General features: G+C 48.3%; 1 protein-coding gene across 1 annotated transcript in view; it reads right to left on the bottom strand.

Moving 5' to 3' along the window:
• Positions 1–224: 224 nt before the first annotated feature.
• ATP2B4 (ATPase plasma membrane Ca2+ transporting 4) overlaps positions 225–21,609 on the bottom strand; it is a 107,183-nt gene continuing 85,798 nt past the window's right edge. Inside the window, exons 15-22 of the mRNA XM_052653953.1 lie at positions 21,313–21,419; positions 15,255–15,446; positions 14,629–14,842; positions 13,873–14,084; positions 12,815–12,922; positions 9,932–10,108; positions 6,165–6,245; positions 225–1,084 (exon numbers count right to left, since the gene is read on the bottom strand). Of these exons, the coding sequence (XP_052509913.1) occupies positions 770–1,084; positions 6,165–6,245; positions 9,932–10,108; positions 12,815–12,922; positions 13,873–14,084; positions 14,629–14,842; positions 15,255–15,446; positions 21,313–21,419 (1,406 nt within the window). The 3' untranslated portion in view covers positions 225–769. The remainder of the gene's footprint in view (positions 1,085–6,164; positions 6,246–9,931; positions 10,109–12,814; positions 12,923–13,872; positions 14,085–14,628; positions 14,843–15,254; positions 15,447–21,312; positions 21,420–21,609) is intronic.

Below are 21,609 nucleotides of genomic sequence, written 5' to 3'. Positions count from 1 at the left end.
GATGGCAGTTAAGAAGAAGATAACCTGGCAACAACAGGGATATAGTATTACCTGCTCTCAACTACTTCCAAAGGGCCGTTAGCAAAGAAATGTATGTGTCTCTAGAAATAAATCGAGAGTTCCACTGGGGCCGGAAGGGAGAAAGGTCAAAGTTGACTCAACTCACCCATATTCTTTCTATTTTTTTAATCATCACAACTTAGAGTAAAGGTAAGGAAGACAATGGTCGCAAAGGACCAAGAGATTGTGGGGAGGTTTGATTGGAAGGGCAGAAAGAAGTTAAGGGCCTTGGGTATAAGTTTTCAAAATGGAAAAATTGTTTTAAAACAATCTGATTCTGTACCTTCCATTCTTACCTCAACACATTTCATTTGATAATGTTTGTAGCTCTGAATTTTGAACTGAGCTCATAAACAGCATAGACTCATAGGGTAAAAATCCAGAAGTAAGGAGACTGGTGACATAGTTATGAATGTTGGGGAGAATTGGAGGTGGGGTAGACGCCAAGATGATTGTCGCCATTTCTTTCAAAATGACTACTGACACGTCCAAGGAATAGATCCACCCCGCATCACTTGCCTGGGGCTTAGCTGGGTCCTGCTGCAAACCCCAACTTGACTTTCAGCTAAAATCCTCGTAGGTCTGTGCTCGTGGCTCTTCACACTTGGGAGCAGCTGACACGACAGTGAGAACGCCCATCATCGCCTTAATGACGGGACAGATGAAAAGGGAGACAGGGAAGGCAGGAACGGGAAGCAGACCACGAAGTTCAAACTGACGTCTCCAGGCTGTGCAGAGGGCTGTCCGAGTGGGAAGCAACAATTTGTACTCGGGAGCAATCCACCGAGCTGTTGTTCTCGTTGGTTTCTGGAGTGTCCTCACCATCCGGCGAGGACATCTTAGTCCCAGGCTTAGACACCTTTTCAAAAATTTCCTCTTCTTGTTCATCCAGGAGTGGTGTTCGTGGCCCCTCCTCATCTATGGTGAATTCAGGGTGGGTCATGAAGTTGTGGATGGAGTTTTGGTTCTTGGGTTTCTGAATGCTTTCGTGGAGGGAACTATGGAACGCTTTGACCACTTTGATCTACACCAGGGGAAGGAAAAGGAGGGTGAGAAAACGCAGCGGTGAGAACTGGTCAGCAGAACAGCGGACTGGGTGGTTTGATGACAGAAACAAAGCCCAGCTACAGAACACTACTGCCCCACAACCCAAACCAAAAGCACGAGAAGAGATCATGAAACACCAGAACATCACATGACTTAAATTTCAAGCACTGAGGTGGGGTGGGGAGAGTGAACAATGACAAACAACCAGAATATTTCAAAGCTGCATAAGAAAAAGTAGAAAACCCAAAGCAAAGTTAGCATTTCCAAACAATCTACTCTCGAAATTAAACAGGAAACAAAAAGATTCATTAGTTCTTTTGGATGGAAGGCAAGGACATTGGAAATAGATGCAGTTTAATAGTCAAACTTAAAAGATGATCCAGACATGTGGACTTCTGTGTTGGAGCCAAATATTTTGTGAGTGTGGAATGGAAGATTACACACTGAAGTTCAGTTATCTGTTGAAAACCCTCAATAAGCCAAACACATATCAATTTGCACACAATACACGTTGGGTGATAAGCGACCATTAATACTGTGTGGCAAGGCAGACAATACCGTGCAGCTGTGTTAGCAGCATGCAAGAAATCAAAATTCTTATACTCTCCAATTTAATAATTGCTCTTTCAGTCAGGAAACATGCATATGTTTACATCCCACAATCTCCACTGTGTCCTCTTCCCCCAAACAAAGCAGAACTCCACTCCTTCAGCCCCTCCCCTTGAAGAGGTGGATAAATACAGGCATCACAGTTGCCCCCTCCGAGGCTGACAAAGGGCTGCTCTCTCAGTTCAGATGCGGCTGGACGCGTGCGGCCATGACTCTTGACACACAGCAGCTGTGCCGAGTCACAGAGCTTTCTCCAGCTGTTTGTAAATTACGAAGAGGAACATGATCTTAGGTAGGGGAGGGAGAGCGTGGGCTCAGAACAGAAGCTACTCAGGCCAGGAGGCTTTCCTGATGGGATGGATCAAGAGGATGGAGGAAAGGGAGCCCCCTGCGGTTTCTCAAAGGGGATACACTCCTGTGAGTGTCACAGGCTTTGCTCTACTGCACAACAGAGGAAGGGGTTCAGTTTAGAGGAGAAGAAGAAACACTTGACAAGCACTGATCCCTCTGCCAGCCTTCACTTTATCCATAGACACCAGCTCTCTGGCAGCTGTTTTTCCAAACTGGAAAGCTGTCTGAGGTACGCGTTAGAACTTGGGTTGGTAGTACTAGAGTAGGGGCAAGGTGGGATCCTGAGAGGCTGGAGAGAGAGGGGAAAAGAAAGCGGTCGTAGGACAGTTTCAGTTCTGGGAGGTGGCTGATCCTAGACTGATCCCAAAGTTCTTTCATCAGAAAAGAAATGGAAATAATGCAGGAGAGACTGTTGAGGTGGGAGAGGAGAGAGAAGTGATGGGGGCTGGGGCGGGGCACCTCTTCCAGCAAAGAACACCTTCCTGAAGAACATGGATCCAGCGAGCACACAGAGAGGCAAATGCACTGTGCAGCTTGTCTCAACGCTTCCCGTCACCGTGCAGAACCTTCCAAAGTAACGCACAGGGCAGGTTCACGGAAGCTGCATCTCTGCCGGATAAGGCTTTCTTTATTATCTTGCCTCACTCCACAGCACACCGGCAGACCCACAGGACAGAGGGCACTCAGAGCTCAGAAGGCAGAGGACGCTGTCACTCAGTGACATCCGCTCAGTGCTTCAGCCAAGAAGAATCGAGGAAGCTGGGTACACATTCACCTTGCTGCACACAAAGTTAGGATCTATCCTTCTATCCCTTTGGTAAGATCAGATGGAATCCAGGTTACATCTGGGTTTCAGGAAGTCCCAAGTTATAATGGGTCTACATCAAATCTTAAGAGCAAAGCACCTGGATGAAGCGAGACCGAATCCAATGCCCTCAAAGCCACACTCCCCCTGCAGGAGTGCTAGCACAGCCCACTCTTTTCACTCTTCCGATCTCCACATTTCTAACACGTGCTACAGGCAACAGGCACCTCTATATCATGAGCTGGTCATCTTCAGTATGAGTGATTTTCAAACTTCCTGCTTCTAGTTTTTTTTAAAGTGACTGAAAACTTTGTTAAAACAATTATATGTTAAGTCCAATCTAGAAAACAGATGTTTAAAAACAGGGGTCGCAATGAGGTTCTGGAGCCCTGTTTGGTGGCTTTTCCTCTCACCTGTTGGGGGGGATGAGTCACTGTTACAGGCAAACAATAAGGGAGATGAAGGTGACGTGGGGATGGGGGGTGGAAAAGATAGGGACAGTTTCTTCTTTAGGGGAGCAAGGAACAGTCATCCAGCTAGATAACAGGGCTCTGGACTCTAAAGAGAAAGCAGCCACCTGTAAGGGAAGCTCGAGAAGAGGAGTCAGAGAGCTAGGAAGCACCATCTGGTGGCCTGGCGGGCGGAAAGGAGGGTGGTGGGCAGAGGATGTGGGTTGTGCCAGCAGGCCCCTCAATCCCAGCGCTGACCTCGGAGACTGTGACGCGCACGGATGCCCACCACACAGCTACCTCATCACCAGCCCACCCCAGGCGGCGGCAGCCGCCCCTCCTGACGCACAGGGCCTGGTGCCCGAGCAGTGTGTGGGGGACAAGACACAGATCGAGGCGGCTGCTGGGCAAGCTTCAGGCCCTCTCCGCTTGGCCAATCAACCTTTCCTTCCCCAATCACCGTCGCTCAGAGTCTCTGGGAAACGTCCCTTCTGGGGCGCTTATCCTACAGATGAAAGTGGCTGACTGGAGAGCAACTGTTTCTCACGGCTCGGAGGCCCGAACCAGGCTGGCCCTTAGATTAGGCATGAGTGCTAAGGGCCACTCTCTGGAGTTCAGTGAATGGGAAGATGAAGATTCCCTTTTCTTCAGCTGGTATTCTGCAGGTTTCCTTTGCAGAAATTAAGGGAAGAGAAGGAATTAGGGCCTTCCTAGAGAGGGAAATCTTGGGCTTCCCAGGCGGTGGTAGTGGTAAAGAACCTGCCTGCCAATTCAGAAGACATAAGAGACACAGGTTCGATTCCTAGGTCAGGAAGATCCCGGGGAGGAGGGCGTGGCAGCCCACTCCAGTATTCTTGCCTGGAGAATCCCATGGAGCCTAGCAGGCTACAGACCACAGGGTCACAAAGAGTCGGACATGACTGAAGCAACTTAGCATGCAGAGAAGGAAATCTTAGAGATCTGTCTGCCAAACATTAGATACATAATTGAATTTGTTTGGAAATCTGGAATGGGAAATGGGTGTTAAAATGCCTGACTATAACTTCTAGGCCCTCCAGTAAGAAGGCACAGCTGGAGGAAGAGCAGGGATGGCCTGACTCTCTGGGTTTTCTACCTTTGAGGGGTTGCACCATATCTTCCACCAGCAACTCTACATGAGCCCCGTGGTCACTGCTTTTTGCTTAGTCCTCCCACCTTCAAATCACCAGGACAGTTGACACTAACCCTTCCCAACAGAGAGGCAGGGTTTAAAATAGAACAGAGACTAGTTAGAAGGACATGGTAAAGCCAGAAGAAAGCAGGGAACAGGAGGAACACGGGAGGACTAGAGCAGGAGAGCCTTGCATGCTGGAGCGTAAGACACAGATCTTGGCTGCCTTTGGGCCTGAAGAACATGCATCCACAAAGACCTCCTCTCCCCCTGCTCCTCACACCTCACATGAGAACACTTAGGGCCGGCTAGAAAGACAACGGGTAATCTAGGTCTGACCATCCTACACACTCACAATCAAGTGAACCACAGAGAAAGCAATTGCTCTTTCTTTACCCTCCATCCCAGGGTTGGAGTGGTGGTATCCAGGAGTTGGGGAGAAAGAAACAGACTAAACACTCAGGTATTTGAAGCCCACAACATACTTAATACAGAGAGACGCCTTCCCCACCAAATACCTTAACAGCACTATCAGCAAAGAGACTTCTGTTTCCTCTCTGGGTCCCACTTGGGGAAGGTAAAAAGATCAGGAATAGGAAGGCATAAGCATTAGCAATAATCCAATAATCTACCTATAATCTACCAGATCTTAGGGTGAGCCCTGATGGCATTCTGGTTGACAGGATGACTGAGAAAGGGGTCCTAAAACTTTGCAGCCAAATAAAATGTGAAGTGTTGGTTATAAGTAAAACAATCAGATTAGAGGAAAGGAGGAAAACAAAAAAAAAGGTTGCTCTTCAGAAATTCCTATAAGAAAAAAAAATTTTTTTAACAGGTGAAAAATAAGTTATTTTGGTCTTTTTATATATTTCTCCTACGAGACGTGAATGAATAGATTCTTAAACCAGAGTTTGGCTGAAGATCCCTGAAAAGTAAAACAACGGGGATGCTCAGGCCTGTGCATGTGAACTGAACATCTTTTCTTCACATTCAGTTACCACTTTTATGCCAATACTGCCAGCTAACAGTGGAGTGGTGGCCAAAAAGACACTATCAGTACTGGCCACACTCAACACTGATTCAGCTATGGCAGATCTACTGCTCAGAAAAATGGGAATAATAGCTCCTTTTATGCCTTTTTTTCAGATCTCAACTTTGCCCCCAGATGAAGAGAGTTCTCGAGTCTTCATTTGGCTTAACCTTACACCTAACCTTAGGAGACAGAGTTGACAGTCAAAGGAGGAGAAGGAGAGGAAAGCAACAACATCATCTTCAAACAAAGCAACAAACAAAGTAAAGTAAAACAAACAGAACTCAAGGAAGGAACAGGCAATGCAGGGGAACAATCAGAAAACAAGATTACTGTCTTTAAAATGGTTACGGTTTAATAGCTTTTCAACATTAAAAAGATAATCCAATTAAAGGGCACACAGCTAGTTTTGAAGTGGGGATTTTGCCCCAACTTTTTGCCCAACTCAAAGACCAAAGGGAAAAACCAAAAGGAAAAGATAACCACGACTGGTTAAAGTGAATGCCACGTGCTCTCTTGTGGTCATTTTAGCAAATCATGCATCAAAATAGACTATCACTCACTGCCCAGAGTAGGAGATGAGACAGCAGCAGCCACAGAAGTGGTGGGGGGAGATTTAACTGGCGCAACTGTTACATAGGACGAGCTAGGAACATGTTTTACATCAAGGTGTTGACCCATGGTCTGGCGCCTTAGGACTCCCTTAAAAGAGGCTCCCGTCTGGAATGTGTTAATTACGTCGATCTGCAAAGAATCAGAAAGTGAGACAGCTTTGCTCCACAGTCATAGAGAAGTGAGAAAAGAGGAAGGGAAGGTCCAAGAGGGTTAGGGGAGGGGATGGAAAGAGCTGGGGAAAGGGGACAGGAGATGGGAAGCCAGAGAGAATCCCTCACACACAAAACAACAGTCAGGAGAAGGGGGGAAAAACGTTAATTGCACATCACACTTCATTTAAGGAACAGTTTGCCGTGGAGTCTACATCCCCAGCCAGAATCTAGCCTTGCCTTCCCTTCCCTTTTAGCCCGTGATGGACATTTGAGGTGTGCCGGTGTCCAGACACATCTAAAATTAAAGGGACTTTTCTCACTCCTGACAGAGAGTGACAGCTTATTCACAGCTTTGACCCACACTCTTGAAAAAATAAAGCATGCAATTTAAGATAGTAGGCAAAGTATATATTCCTGAGTTTTGAGGCTCAGGAACTCTAAACCAATTAAATTGATTACCTATTCTTGCAGATTTTCCAGGAAAACAACTTATGTGTTTAAACAGAGGCAATATAGTAACCCATACACAAGTGGCCTTGGGGAAAAGGCTCCTGGACCACGAAATTGCTGGGCTCACCCTCTTCTGGGTTATTCGCTGAGATACCCCTTCCTTGGGTGGGAGTGGACAAGGCCTCTGAAGGCGGAGCTCAGGAACACAGGGGCCAGGCCCTTAGAGAGAAGGCCTCCAACAGCAGTCATGCGCTGGGGTCCTGGAAGCACTGGCCCAAGTCAGTCATGAGCTCAGAAGGCAGACGGGCCCAGGAGCAGGAGCTGGCGGGCCCAGGAGGAGGAGCTGGCTGAGAGTGGTGGCGGTGCTCACCAGCTGCGGGTCTAGCCCTGCACACACTGCCTCTGATTTTCAGGGTCTGACTCCTCGGAGACAGAGGCAATGAAGGCCATTTGTCTTCTGACAGTGGCCTTGATCTGAGGCCTCGGTAACCTACCACCCTCATCCCTGACTTCTGAATGACAAGGAACAAATCAAAAAGAATTCCCTTACCCTTCAGGATCTGGTAGAATCACCTTAAAAATGCCCAAATACCTAACACCACAGGTCAGTCTACCAGGGAGGTGGGAGAGGTGCTGACTCCACTCACCTAACCTCACTTCCCCAGGTGAGAAGGTGGGAGGGCAGGGACCTTGTGAATCAGACAGTTGCTCTTATTTATAAAGCTTCCTGAGAAGCCATGAAATGTTTAGGGCTAGTTTCTGGATTCAGACCAGGTTTGAGCTAAAATACCACTCTTATCACATGATACAGTCCTCACTTCCAAGGGATGGAGGAGACTGACGCTGTGGGAGAAAAAGGTCTGCATGTGGGAAGGGGTCAGCCACACGGAAGAAGGGGCTGGAGAGTCACTCCTCGGGCTTGTTAAGGCCACAAGGCCCCAAACAATGAAGCTGGAAGTTTACCAAGATTCAAGCCCTCGAGTTTCCCAAACTTCTGCTCTCTAGTGCTTTTAGGTCTCCCAAAGTTACAGGGACCAGGATGGGACAGAGCCTGGCACTTCCCATCTCAGGTGTTGCAAGGAGAATGACAAGGACCAGCTCTGCTGAGTGAAGGGCTGATGCCAGGAGAGGGCTTTAGGATCCAGGGTGAAGGTTAGTTAGCACAGTCAGCCGCAGCTGCTGTGGAATCAGGGGTGATGAAGCAGACTGCTCATCACAGCATCTCTAACAGGTCGCCTATGTTGCCCAAGTTCGGGCTTTAATGTCATTCTGGTCCAAATGCCTCTTGCTCCAACAGAGAAATGTGGTATACCTAAAGCTACGTAGGCAGCAAAACCAGAGGGGTACAGAGTCGAGGGGGTGGACACTGGTAGTGGAGGGAAGGGAAGATCCATGAGTCTCAGCCCCAGGAGAGAAGCCTGGGAAGGAGCCACGAGACACTGGAACGAGGGGATCCTGGCTAGGAAAAAATGTACATAGTAGAAGAGGAGGCAGATGATCCTGAAGGGAAGAAAAGAAGACAGGTTATTCTGAAAAGAGCAGACCTGCAGGGAAGCTCCGAGGCCTCAGAGACGGGAGCCACAGGCACCGAGCTCTCGGGGTCTGCGTGTGGGAAGGGGTCAGCCACACGGAAGGGGGTGCACTACGTGCAGCCTGGAGCGGGGGCTGCTGTGGAAACTCCGCACGTGCTCAGGGGGCTTTTGCAGACCCTGGGATTTCCCTCCGCAAGGAGGAGCTCCAGACAGGAGAGGGGCCCAGGCCTCCCGAGCCCTGGCTCCCCATGTCCATCTGCTGTCCTGTCTACTGGAGACCAGTTCCTAGCTGCTACAGGAGTCCTCCCTCATCTGCAGGGGTAAATCCCAAGACCCCCAGTGGGTGCTTGAAATCGCAGATAGTGTGAAATCCTGTATACACTATGCTTTTTCCTAGGCTAATGGGCAGGTAGCTGGTATAGTGAGGGTATGATAGGCAATGGAATGATTTACGTCCAGGGCAGGATAGAGTGGGGCAGTATGAGATTCATCAGCTACTCAGAATGGCATCAAAGGGAAAACTTACGAGTTATTTATTTGTGCTATTTTTCACTTAATATTTTCAGATTGTGGGTGACCACAGGTAACTGAACCCAAGGAAAGCAAAGTCATGGATAAGGGGCGATCACTGTCTCTACCTTAGAATACTCATTTCACCTTTCTTCCCTAGAAAGTGGTGGGCTTGACGAACGAACTTTTGAAACCACCTGCAGTGCTGTTTAGAGGGTGAAATTTACTTCTGGGATCTCTAGCCAATCTGCAGAGAGGCATAGGCCTGTTCTCTGGAGAACACCTTTGAGAACTTGGGGATTTCCAGTTCCCTGAGACAGGAAATTTTAGGACTAACACAATAGAGGTATGTGAGGTGAGAATAGGGAAGTGCCTAGACCAGGCCCTTTACCCAGGAAAAGGTAGCTACAGCTGCTGCATGAAAGGTGGGGAGAAGAAGTTACTGCAGGGCTAGAGGCATGGCACTTCTGAGCAGCAGGAGCAGCTTCTAGCCCATTTCAGAGATCGCAGGAAGGGAAATGGTGTGAAGAAATTACAGCCTCTTCTTTTCTGGGGAGAAAATCTGAACCTGTAAAAGACACTCAGGCACTCAGAGACTACTGTGATTTATATACACTTAGCAATAAGGTTCCCCATCATGGTCTTACATTTTGAGTGGGGAAGACATAAAAGAGTGAGTTTCTCTTACGAAGATCCTCCAGATAACATCTACATTCCCTTAATAGCCGCTTGAGGATGTACAGTAAATGTCTGCTGGGGATGATGGTGCAGAGATACTGTCTGAACCCTTTCTTCTGCAGGGTCAGGAAAGACTCTGAACATTTCCCACCGGAGGTTAGGCCTAGTGCTTACAAGAGACTGTAAGCAGGAAGATGCCTACCTGTGAAGGGTGGGAAGCGGCCGTCAGACAAACCCAAAGCTAGAGGACCATGCTAGCAGCTGGGGTCCTGTGCTCTCGGCTCTCCACGATCACTCTCCTCTCAGAGGAGCCCGAATGGCCGCCTCTGCCTCTGTCTAACTTGAAGCAAGGGAGCTTGGGCTACCGACCAGTGAGAGGGCCTTAAGAAGGGTAGAGACACTGGCCACCGAGATCTACTGCCCTCCCAACACCTCCCAATAAAGATGGATGGGATTCCTCCTCCAGGGCAAGCACAGGCCACCATCACCATACCTGAGTCTGGATACGGTTCAGGCCCCGGAACCAGAGGATCTGGCCTCGGCGCAGCTCCATCTCTGCGTGGTCGATCTCATCCAGCCCCTCAGCATCCTTGGTGATCTCCTCTTTGGTGGTGCCGTGCCCAGCCTCCTTCAGGAACTTCAGGGATTGGGTAGGTATCGTGGAAATGACCTGAGAGCAGGGACAGCAGAAGGGGAGACGCCAGGATCAGGGCGAGAAGAGCTGTCACTCGGCTGCGTGCGCCAGGCTCTGGGCAAGTCACGCTGGGCCCCAGCACCCGTCTCCCTGGGAGGGAGAGCAGAGAGAGAAGCACCAGCCCGCCTGGGCCAGCATCTCCCAGGGCCCGGCCAGCTGTCTGCGCTTGCGGACGCTCGAAGGAGAACGTACATTCCAGTGTCTGACCAGCATCTGCCTTGTGACACACTTTATTCTCCTCCTCCTGTCTCGGTTCTCTTTTCATTTTGCCGTCTGTCTCTTAAGGGAATGCGTGCTACACGGCGGGAATGCGTGCTACACGGCGGGAATGCGTGCTACACGGCGGGAATGCGTGCTAAGGGCTGGGAACGTGTGGTATAGGGTGGGAATGCACGGTACACGGTGGGAATGCGTGGTATAGGGTGGGAATGCGTGGTATAGGGTGGGAATGCATTCTACACGGTGGGAATGTGCAGTACACAGCGGGAATGCGTGCTACACAGTGGGAATGCGTGGTATAGGGTAGGAATGTGCGGTACACGGTGGGAATGTGCGACATGGTGGGAATGCGTGGTACACGGTGGGAATGTGTGGTACACGGTGGGAATGCAGGGTACACGGTGGGAATGCATTCTACACGGTGGGAATGCGCGGTACACGGTGGGAATGTGCGACACAGTGGGAATGTGTGCTACACGGTGGGAATGAGTGGTATAGGGTGGGAATGTGTGGTACACGGTGGGAATGAGTGGTATAGGGTGGGAATGTATGGTACACGGTGGGAATGAGTGGTATAGGGTGGGAATGTATGGTACACGGTGGGAATGTGCAACATGGTGGGAATGCGTGGTACACGGTGGGAATGCAGGGTACACGGTGGGAATGCAGGGTACACGGTGGGAATGCGTGGTATAGGGTGGGAATGCATTCTACACGGTGGGAATGCACGACACAGTGGGAATGCGTGCTACACGGTGGGAATGCGTGCTACACGGTGGGAATGAGTGGTATAGGGTGGGAATGTATGGTACACGGTGGGAATGTGTGGTACACGGTGGGAATGCGGGGTACACGGTGGGAGGGGACACAGACAAGCATCTGGGGCAAAACATGGCTGGGGACAAGACGGTCACAACGTGTGTGTGTGCACAAGGGGGACGGAAGGCTGTCGGAGGGGAGGGGTCCTCTTCTCAGTTTCCACATGCTAAGTGATTCCTCCTTTATAAAACTACAGTGAGAGGACCCTGAAGGTCTTCCTGGGCTTCAGGTGAGAAAGTGGATGGGGCAGCCCACAAAAGAAGGGACATATGCATATTCTCAGAGGATATGGAGCAGAAGCTCGGGCTTGTGATTCAAAGTGAATCACTCAGTAAGCTCAGTGCCTGCCGGTCAGCTCTCCTTTACAAACAAGAAGAGGAGCAGATAGGGCTCAGCTGCGAAAGGGGGGCCGCGTGAGCAGTCCTACGTGGAGTCAAACGTTTGAAACAGAACGTCCACATGCTGCTTTCGGATGCTGGAAGGAGCTGTTGTGATACAGAAGGAAGGCTTCAAGGCCACGTGGCCACATGTGAAACTCGATCCAGGTGAGTGTTTCTAACAGTACTTGAAACAAGAAAGCTTTAGGGACCCACTGGTAAACAAACAGCAAACAGAGCAGGTTGGAGGGACGTATGTTAGGAACTGGGATAGGGGTTCATCAGGGAGGCAACTAGGAGGTATGGAAGAAATAACCAGCAGGTCTATGCGGGAAAGCCTGCAGTCCTAGGAGGAAACTTTGGGGCCAGTTAGAACAAAGCCTCCATTACTCAGGTGGCTGGGCACCAATCAGTGGAGACCCGGGGTCTGCAAAGCAGAAGCGGAGCCCAGGGCAGAATTACTGATGAGGGGAAGTTGTAAAGTGGTATTAGGGAAGGAATCAAACTCTTATCATACCTGATTATATTATTATAATGTTAATAGCCAACATTTATTGCGTATTTACAAGGTATTAGACATTTGTCTAAGTCATTTCTATATGGAAACTGGGTTGCTGATTAAGAATGACTCACAATGGCCTTGCTATCCTGAGTTGAGGAAACTGAGGCAGAGCTGCTAAGAAATGTACTCACTATGATGCAGTTTGTAAAAAACCAGGATTCAAACCAAGGTAGTCGGTTGCGAAGTCTGGGCTTTGAACCATGCACTATAATGCTTCTCTACAGACCACGTGACTCTGAATTTATCTTAGGTGATGGTCAGGCATTCATCCTGGATAAGGTGATGGTGACAAACAGCAGAGGCAAGGGGGTCCTGCTGCATGAGGCAGAGCACGCACAGCCAGACTGCAGCTCCACTGCAGACACGGGCTTTGTAAATGCTTCTGCTTCTAAGACCCTTACTTTTTCCTTTTTAGCAAAATCAGCACTGAAAATTTCCACTTCCATCTCCGAGAAGCTAAGGGATTTGTCTGTCTCCAGGCATGATTCGAGAAGAGATCAGAAGGCTCTGAAGTGCCAGGCACTAATCATTTGGCTTGGAATCCTTCAGGATGGAAAGAACCTGCAAGCCTGGTGGCAGAGGGAACAGGGAAGCAGAGCACGAAGGTCTGGAGCTGGGGGTCTCCAAAGCCGCTTGCTCCATCTCATCTAGGGGAGGGGAGGTCTGCCGGCTGTGCGACCGCGGGAAGGCTGTGTCCGTACTCACCTGGCCCCACAACAGCTCTCCAAGACCAATGAAGAGGCACCAGAACCACTGGGACAGGGTGAGTTTTGTACAACTGAATGGTTTGCCCCCAAATTCCACGATGATGATCTAGAACAGACAAAGAGGCAGCCTGTGACTGGGAGGCAAGTAACAGGTAGCCAGCCCTCTAGTCAAGGCCACCAAAGCCACGTCAGCTCCCTGCCCCAGGATCCCTGCGGTGCAAACCCTGGTCTGCTTGTTGGGGAAGGAGAAAGAAGAGACCCAGATGGGGGGAAGGGAAGAGAGACACCAACAGTCTTTGCAGAGCCTTCTGACGGGGAGTTTCCAGTCACTATGAACACTATTAATGCAAAGGCGAGGGGATCAAAGGGAGCTAAGGGCTCCCTGTGACGGAAGCCAACAGTGATAGAGAAGGGAAACTTAGGAAGTGTGCGAGTGAGGAAGAGGCAGACACTCTTGTGCTCGTCACCTCTTGCATGGCACCTGTCTTGGGACATCTCTGACGGTGGCAAGAGGAAAGGCGCTCGATCCTTTCCCCAGCAGGGCAGTCATGCCCTTGACTCCAGCCCCGCAGAGTCGACATCAGGCTTATCTGCAACTGCACATGGCATCATGCCATTTCTTCTCCTTGACTCTTGAATCGTGTAGCATTTTGTACCATGAGCCCTTCCAGAACAAAGCGGCAGGGACAGAGAGACGCCTATTCGGCACCTGTATGCACATTTCAAGTGCGCCGGTACGGGGCATGAAAGGGGTTACAAGACAGTGACCTTCCTCCCAGTCACTGTGTTAAATTTCTGTGTTCTAGAAAGTTAAGGAAAGAATTCTACAAATTTTATTTTATTCCTACCAACATGCTGCCGTGCACTGGAGCACTCGACATAAGAGGGATCCAATTCTAGAGAAATGAGCAAATGAGAGCCAGCTGGGAAACCCAAAGGGTGCAACCCGCAGCCTAAGTCCCTAGCCCTCTTCTGGGGCACCCAGGCAATCCTGGCTTCCAGCGTCTGGCCTTTATTTTCCCAGACCTTCTACCCCAATCCTAGCTGGAATCTCACCTGGCCGATGAATGTGCCCAGCACCACTGAGCAGAAGATGAGATTGTGGAAGATGCCCGAGAAGACGTTCCTCTCCCCGTGGATCTTGCGGGAGTTGATTTCGTTGAAGAGCTGCATGAGCACGAAGGTGTTGAAAATAATAGTGTAGTGCTGGCTGGGCGGAGAATGCAGAGGCGCTCTCCTTCCGCTGTCAATGTCAAAGAATTTCTCACCTAGTTGGGAGAGGGGTGCACCGGAAGATTGAGTACACTCTCAGGGAGGGCTGAGGTTGAGTCAAGACAGATGAGTGGGGCCTCACTTTGGCTTAGGGTTGGTGTCCACTCTAACCGGTCAGTGTCCGAGCCACACGGTCACCAGGCGTTTTCAGTGTTAGCCCTGGTCTCAGCATTTCTGACCTTCTCTCTCTGTTCCATCAATATTTGCCTTCTTGTGGCAACGCATGGTGGTAAAACTACAAGTGCTAGAGTCTGGCAGACATAGGTTTGAAACACAGTGCCGCTATTTACTCAATATGTGACCTAAGCTTCAGTTTCGTGATCTCAAGAAAAGCATCATAAAGTTACCCCTGAGAGATTCTTAAGAGGAGTCAGAGAATGCCATAACGCACCACGGTGTGGGAAGAGAGGTGCGCGAAGTGCTCCTGCCCCGCTGACTCAGCCTGGGCCCTCCTCCTCTCGGGCCCCTCTCTGCCCATCTCCTTCTCACACTCCACACGCTGGCCCCCACCCCACCCTCCCCAACCTCCCCGTGGCTCACCCGCAAAGACAAGGAAAAAGATGACGGTGAGCTGATAGACGGCGTGACCCAGGATGTTCTTCATCATGGTGCGCGAGATCAGAGGCTTATTGCGCCCGTAGGGCCGGCGCTTCAGCAGAGAGTCTGTAGGAGGCTCTGTGGCCAGGGCCAGTGAGGCAAAGGTGTCCATGATTAGATTAACCCACAACATCTGCACGGCCTTCAGTGGGGAATCCTGGCAGAAGAACCACCACTCTTTTTAGCTTTCCTTGCAGACGACCCCTCACCTCATTCGTCAGCCTCACCTTTGCCCCTGAAAGGGCCTACCTCCTGCTATCCAGCTGAGTCACACTTGGAAACTTATTTAACCTCTTTATAAAACGGGGATAATGCCTATTCTACAAGGCTGTTTATGAAGATCAGAGAACCCCAAATAAGTGCTTATCATGCTGGCTAACATGGAAGTGCTGCGTTTATGGTGGATACATGATCATCCTCCCACAGGAGCAGATGGACTCGGGAGAGCGAACTCCTGCCCCAACACCCCTGCACAAACGCTGGGCCTTGCTCCTCGGCCGACACACTGTAACGTCACACCCCACGTTTCTTGGCCCCAGCCCCATCCCTCCCATCTCAGCTCATCCCACCTGGGTGATGCAGGCTCCAGTGAAGGCCACGATCACGGCCACCACGTTGACGGTGAGCTGGAACTGCAGGAACTTGGAGATGCTGTCGTAGACGTTCCGCCCCCACATCACCGCCTTCACGATGCTGGTGAAGTTGTCGTCTGTTAGGATGATGTCGGAGGCCTCTTTTGCCACATCTGTGCCTGCAATACCCTTAGGTAAGAGGGGGAGGAAAACAGTGAGGAACTGGAAAACGAGCTCATCTGTACTCGGAACCCATTTCCTCAACTCCAAGAAGCTTCAGAACTCGGCACAAACAGCAGAGGGCACAGCAACCACACGAGCTCCACAGACTAAACCAGCGTGTTCTGGTTGTCTCTCCCAGAGGAAAGGAAGGGGAATGTGCCACTGTCACGCGTGGAAAAGGGCACCGGGCCACGGTGCCAGCACCGCATTCCTGAACTGAGGCCGGAAATCACAGTCACCTTTGATATTCCACGGTGCCAGCACCGCACTCCTGAACTAAGGATGGAAATCACAGTCGCCTTTGATATTCCCCGGTGCCAGCACCACACCCCTGAACTGAGGCCGGAAATCACAGTCGCCTTTGATATTCCACGGTGCCAGCACCGCACCCCTGAACTAAGGATGGAAATCACAGTCGCCTTTGATATTCCACGGTGCCAGCACCGCACCCCTGAACTAAGGATGGAAATCACAGTCGCCTTTGATATTCCACGGTGCCAGCACCGCACCCCTGAACTAAGGATGGAAATCACAGTCGCCTTTGATATTCCACGGTGCCAGCACCGCACTCCTGAACTAAGGCTGGAAATCACAGTCGCCTTTGATATTCCCCGGTGCCAGCACCGCACTCCTGAACTGAGGCCGGAAATCACAGTCGCCTTTGATATTCCGGTCTCCTGAACTGTCTACTTCTCCAGCTTAGAGAGCAATTAGAAGACAGGGGAAAGGTCCTTTCTGTTCTACCTTCCAATTAAATATCCACTTTAAATCCTTATGTCCCCCACACCTTGAAGTCACTCTACGTTCTTTCCTAGAAGGAGCAGTCTAGCAGCACAGTTCTGATATCCTGTCCTTATTCAAAATCCTATTTCCAGGTAACTGCTCAGTTCAGTTCAGTTCAGACGCGCAGTCGTGTCCGACTCTTTGCCACTCAAGGTTTGTAAATAGACATACCAGTGGTTGAAAGCAGTGCTTGAGAAACACTAAACTTTCTAATCTGGTCGTCAAAGCCTTCAACAAGTGAACTGTGGTTCATTTTCCAAGCTGCTCTTATATAAGCTTTCTGCTCAAAGCCTACTGATTTATTCACGACTCCCTGAATTCTCTCATTCACTTCGAGAGTTCAGTCTTCCACTGACACCCTTTGTCCAAGCCTGGAGCATCCTCTTTCCCCTTCCATTTAAATCCTATCTATCCTTAATGAAGTGAAAGTTGCTCAGTCGTGTCTGATATCTATCCTAAAGGCCCCGTAAATTAATTAAGCCCTGCTTGCTAAACAAAACTGTTCATAACATCCCCAGGCCGCACTTCTATGCCATGTCTCACAACCCCGAAAACCTGCAGAGAAGCCTGTTTGTGAATCTGGCCTGCACCATTAGATTACTTGTTCTGTTTACCTGGTAGTAGTATTTTCCTATCCAGATTGCAACAAATGAATATCTGTTAGATATACTATACAATTCAATTTCCCTTTCAAAAGATTCTCTAATATATCCACACAATTCTGTACTATGCACTGTTAAAAGAAAGAAGAGAAAGAAGAAAGAAAGAAAGGATGTCTTTACATTGTACTACTATGGAATAATCTCCAAGTTAGGTTGTTAAATGAAAAACAGCAAGGTGGGGAAAAAAAGAGTATACAGTGTGTGTACAGATAAACATAGCAAGTGTCCCTTATTTAAGAGAACGGGATGTGAAGATACTACACATTTGATTGTATTTTTAAAGGAGCAAACAGAAGGATAAACCAAAAATCAAAGATGCTATCTGAGGGATTAAGAAAGAGGCAACAGGCTGGAGGTGACAGGGATGGAGGCTAGACTTCTATAAACAGACCTTGTTCCATATATTTTGGTTGAGAATCATGCAACTACTTCGTATAGGCGTAAAACAACATTAAGTGTAAAATAAGCAATCTCAAAAATGGAAAAAAAGAAACCAGCCCAACACATGATATAATGAAGTGGTATAACCAGCTGATAGCAAACCACACAAAATGAAAAGTTCTAGATGACTTTTTGAAAACCACAGCACTTTGATCCTACATCTGTAGTAGGATATACCTACAGGATAAAAAGAACTGTAAGAAAAATCTTTACCTGTTTTTAGTACAGTAATTGTATTATTATTGCTCTCTTGAGACTACTCCATATATATTAGGATAAAGCCAATAATAATTATGTTAATACCCTTAGATCAATATAAAATCAGGCAAGTAAAATTAGGAAGTTAGTTCTAGGATTCTAAATTTGAATTGGAAATGGCAATATGAATTCATGAAGCATTCTACCTTTAAAACAAAGAAACACAAAACCAAATAAATACGATATAAAAGACGTATTTCCTAGCTTTGTCCACTGAAAAGTTCTAGAAACAAGAATTTACTCAGAAGTAAAGAATATCCTAACATTCAGATTGTGTTCTCTAAATACCATTTCTCACTGGAGCAATGCAGAACTCCTCTGAAAAGTGGATGATTCTAGATCTAGGACAAGAAACATGCACAACGGATGTAGAACATCTCACTGTGCAAGAGGCCGAGAGCGCTATTCCACAGAGAGCTGAGGTCACACTCACAGTGCTCAGCAGAGCGGGAGAGGCTAATGGTGGGCCAGTGTGAGCATCAAGATGGTAATATGGGCAATGGGTGGAGACATGCCACATATATTCAAAAGAATATGAGCTCATAATGATATTTTAAAAAACAATTAACTTTTAGTAGTTTCAGTTCAGTTCAGTTCAGGAGCTCAGTCGTGTCTGACTCTGCGACCCCATGAATTGCAGCACGCCAGGCCTCGCTGTCCATCACCACCTCCCAGAGTGCACTCAAACTCACGTCCATCGAGTCGGTGATGCCATCCAGCCATCTCATCCTCTGTCATCCCCTTCTCCTCCTGCCCCCAATCCCTCCCAGCATCAAGGTCTTTTCCAATGAGTCAACTCTTCGCATGAGGTTCATTGGACAACTTTGGAGGATCCCCCCAAAATCAACTCATTGCTTTGGGAACTGGTAAATAGTGCAGAAAAATCAAGCATTTAACCTATCTTTCACATAGGAGCTGAACCAAAGAGTTGATGAGGGTAATTTTCTTTTTATACAAGTATTCAAGTTAATAAATAAAGAAAATCAGAACATTGTCATATTGCAGCCCTTAGTGAAAGATGGGGTGTAGAATCTGACTGCTCATAGAACTAAATACTACTTTATAGGAAATACAAGGGCACTTTAAAGGACATAGGGATATAATCAACAAAATCCATGACGTGGTATATCCTACATAGGAAAACAAACCGTTTCCATCAAAATTAAATAGCTAGGGAAAAAGACGGAAGGGCATGTGCAGAAAAGAATTAACACAGCATGGTTGAGACTACCTTGTGAAAGGTCTGTTTGCAAGGCTGGCACTTGGTTAGCATCTGGTAACTTGGCTCTCAGAATGTGCTCAGCAAACATTAACTGAAAATTAGTGACGTACTAATTTTTCTTATTTTCCATTGAAAACCTGCTTCCTTCTAGGAGTCTGGAATCTTAGCATATGCAGGGTTGATGGTGCTTATATGGCCAACCTTAACAGACCTCTAGGGTGCCAAGTCTCTGATGCATCTCTCTGGGCAGAAACATCACCTGCATCGCTACATTTTTGTTGCTAGGGAAAGCAGGTGCTCTCTTTGACCCCCTCACAGCAGGGAGTAATCACAGCAAGCCTGCATGTGGATTCCAGACCCTGTCTGTGACTCTGTCTTACTAGATTCTTAGTACACCAGTGGATTAAATCTTAGCCATGAGTACAGTTAGAGGCCGTGTCCTCTGCGCCCTTCCAGTGAATCCACAAATGTGAAGGGTGGTCTTGGGAACCCCTGACACATAGGTCCTGTGGGGTCAGTGGTTCTCAAACTTTAGGATGCGTGAGAATCACCCAGAGGGCCTGTTCAAACACAGAGTGCTGGGCCCCACTGCAAGGTTTCTCACTAGGTAGATCTGGGGCGAGGCCTGAAAAATCTGCATTTCTGTAGGTTTCCAGGTGGAGGCGGAAGAGCACACTTCAGGAACTGCTATTATAGATTCTTACATTTAAGAGATATATCAACCAACCACAGTGTATGGATCTTGTTTGGATTCCCATTTGGACAAATAATTTAGAAAAACAAAAATCTTATCAAGAGAAATGTGAACACGGACTAGATAGCTAATGATAGCAAGGGATCTGGAGAAGGAAATGGCAACCCACTCCAGTGTTCTTGCCTGGAGAATCCCAGGGACGGGGGAGCCTGGTGGGCTGCCGTCTATGGGGTTGCACAGAGTCGGACACGACTGAAGCGACTCAGCAGCAGCAGCAAGGAATCAATATTGCTGTGAGACAATGGCATACGGTTCTTTTAAATATATTTTATCGATACATAGTTCTCTTCCAGAGACACATACTGGATGAAATGATATAACATCTGGGGAATGTTTCAGAGTAATCCAGCTGGAGAAGGGGAAATGTGTATGTGTGGGCCAACACTGGCCCACCCAGCAAGTTTTATTCTGGGTAACAGGTACATGGGGATTCAATAAACTATTCTATTCTTGTATGTTCTTGAAATTCCCTTGGATAAAAACTTTTAAATCTTATTTTCTGGGTAAAGAGAGCACCCTAGAGATAGATTTCTTCTTGAGTCACCACCTACTGCTTAAAAATCACCAACAGTTCAAAATGTATGGGAAGCTTACAATCATTACCTACTTGAATGTGAGAATCTACTTTGCTATCTGAGGGCTTCTAAGTGTCCCTGAGCATTAGAATCAACAAGTGTACCTATTTAGAAACACCTAAAGATTTCTGTTTGGGCTCTAAAATCATTGTGGATGGTGACTGTAGCCACGAAATTAAAAGACGCGTGCTCCTTGAAAGAAAAGCTATGACCAACCTAGACAGCATATTAAAATGCAGAGACATTACTTGGCCAACAAAGGTCCATGTAGTCAAGGCTATGGTTTTTCCAGTGGTCATGTATGGATGTGAGACTGGACCATAAAGAAGGCTGAGTTCCAAAGAATTAATGCTTTCAAGTTGCGGTGTTGGAGAAGACTCTTGAGAGTCCCTTGGACAGCAAGGAGATCAAACAAATCCATCCTAAAGGAAATCAACCCTGAATATTCATTGGAAGGGCTGATGCTGAAGGTGAAGCTTCAATACTTTGGCCACCTTATGTAAAGAGCTGACTCATTGGAAAAGACCATCATGCTGGGAAAGACTGAGGGCAGGAGGAGAAGGGGACGACAGAGGATGAGATGGTCGGATGGCATCACTGTTTCGATGGACAAGAGTTTGAGCAAACTCCACGCAGTCGCAAAGAGTCATATGTAACTTAGCAACTGAACAACACCATACATTCTGGGACCTGGCCCAGATACTACCGAATCAAGATAGCTGACTGTCGAACCTTGACATATGTGATTTTAAATGAACTTTCTAAGTGACTCTGATGCTCCTGGCCTCACAAACAGAGTGATGAACAGTGCTAACTACAGAATAAACACTTTCCATATGGAACGTGAATCTTCTATAGTGTGCCTAGGCAGACAATATGATCATATTCATGGGTAAGTTTCAGTTTGTCTTATTTTCCTGGGTAATGAAACCTCATGATTTCCCTGTCTTCATACTTCATGAGTCCCTCATTAGATCTATTATTATTGGCCAGGCAGGCAGGTGAGATGGAGTTAGAGAAAAGAGCACAAAGCAGGCTATGAGGGTCCAGGAAGCAGAAGGGTACCAGAGCCTGTCTGGGCTTCCTTCTGGCCCAGGCAGCTTGCAGGCAGAGAGAGATGCTACGCTGAGCTGCTTACCATGGCAAAACCAACGTCTGCTTTCTTCAGAGCCGGCCCGTCATTGGTGCCGTCACCGGTGACAGCCACCACCTGTCGCTGGTCCCCGACAGTGCTGTCGATGATGCCTGGGGAGACAGGCGCACCACAGTGAGGTCGGGGGCCGCTTTCCCACAAAAGATGCTTTTTTGGTCTTCCTCTCTAATCCCTGTCACTACCTCCCTTTTTACGCTCTGTCCTTCTTTTTCCCTATGCTGGAGGTTTCATAGCGTCACCAAAGGGCAGTAAATTGTCTCACAGGTAGCAATCTAAGCCAAG

This window comes from Budorcas taxicolor, chromosome 16 (assembly GCF_023091745.1).
Source record: "Budorcas taxicolor isolate Tak-1 chromosome 16, Takin1.1, whole genome shotgun sequence".
In the NCBI taxonomy this organism is placed as follows: Eukaryota; Metazoa; Chordata; class Mammalia; order Artiodactyla; family Bovidae; genus Budorcas; species Budorcas taxicolor.
The sequence above is the reverse complement of the archived record's forward strand: the minus strand, read 5'-3'. Positions and strand labels throughout refer to the sequence as shown.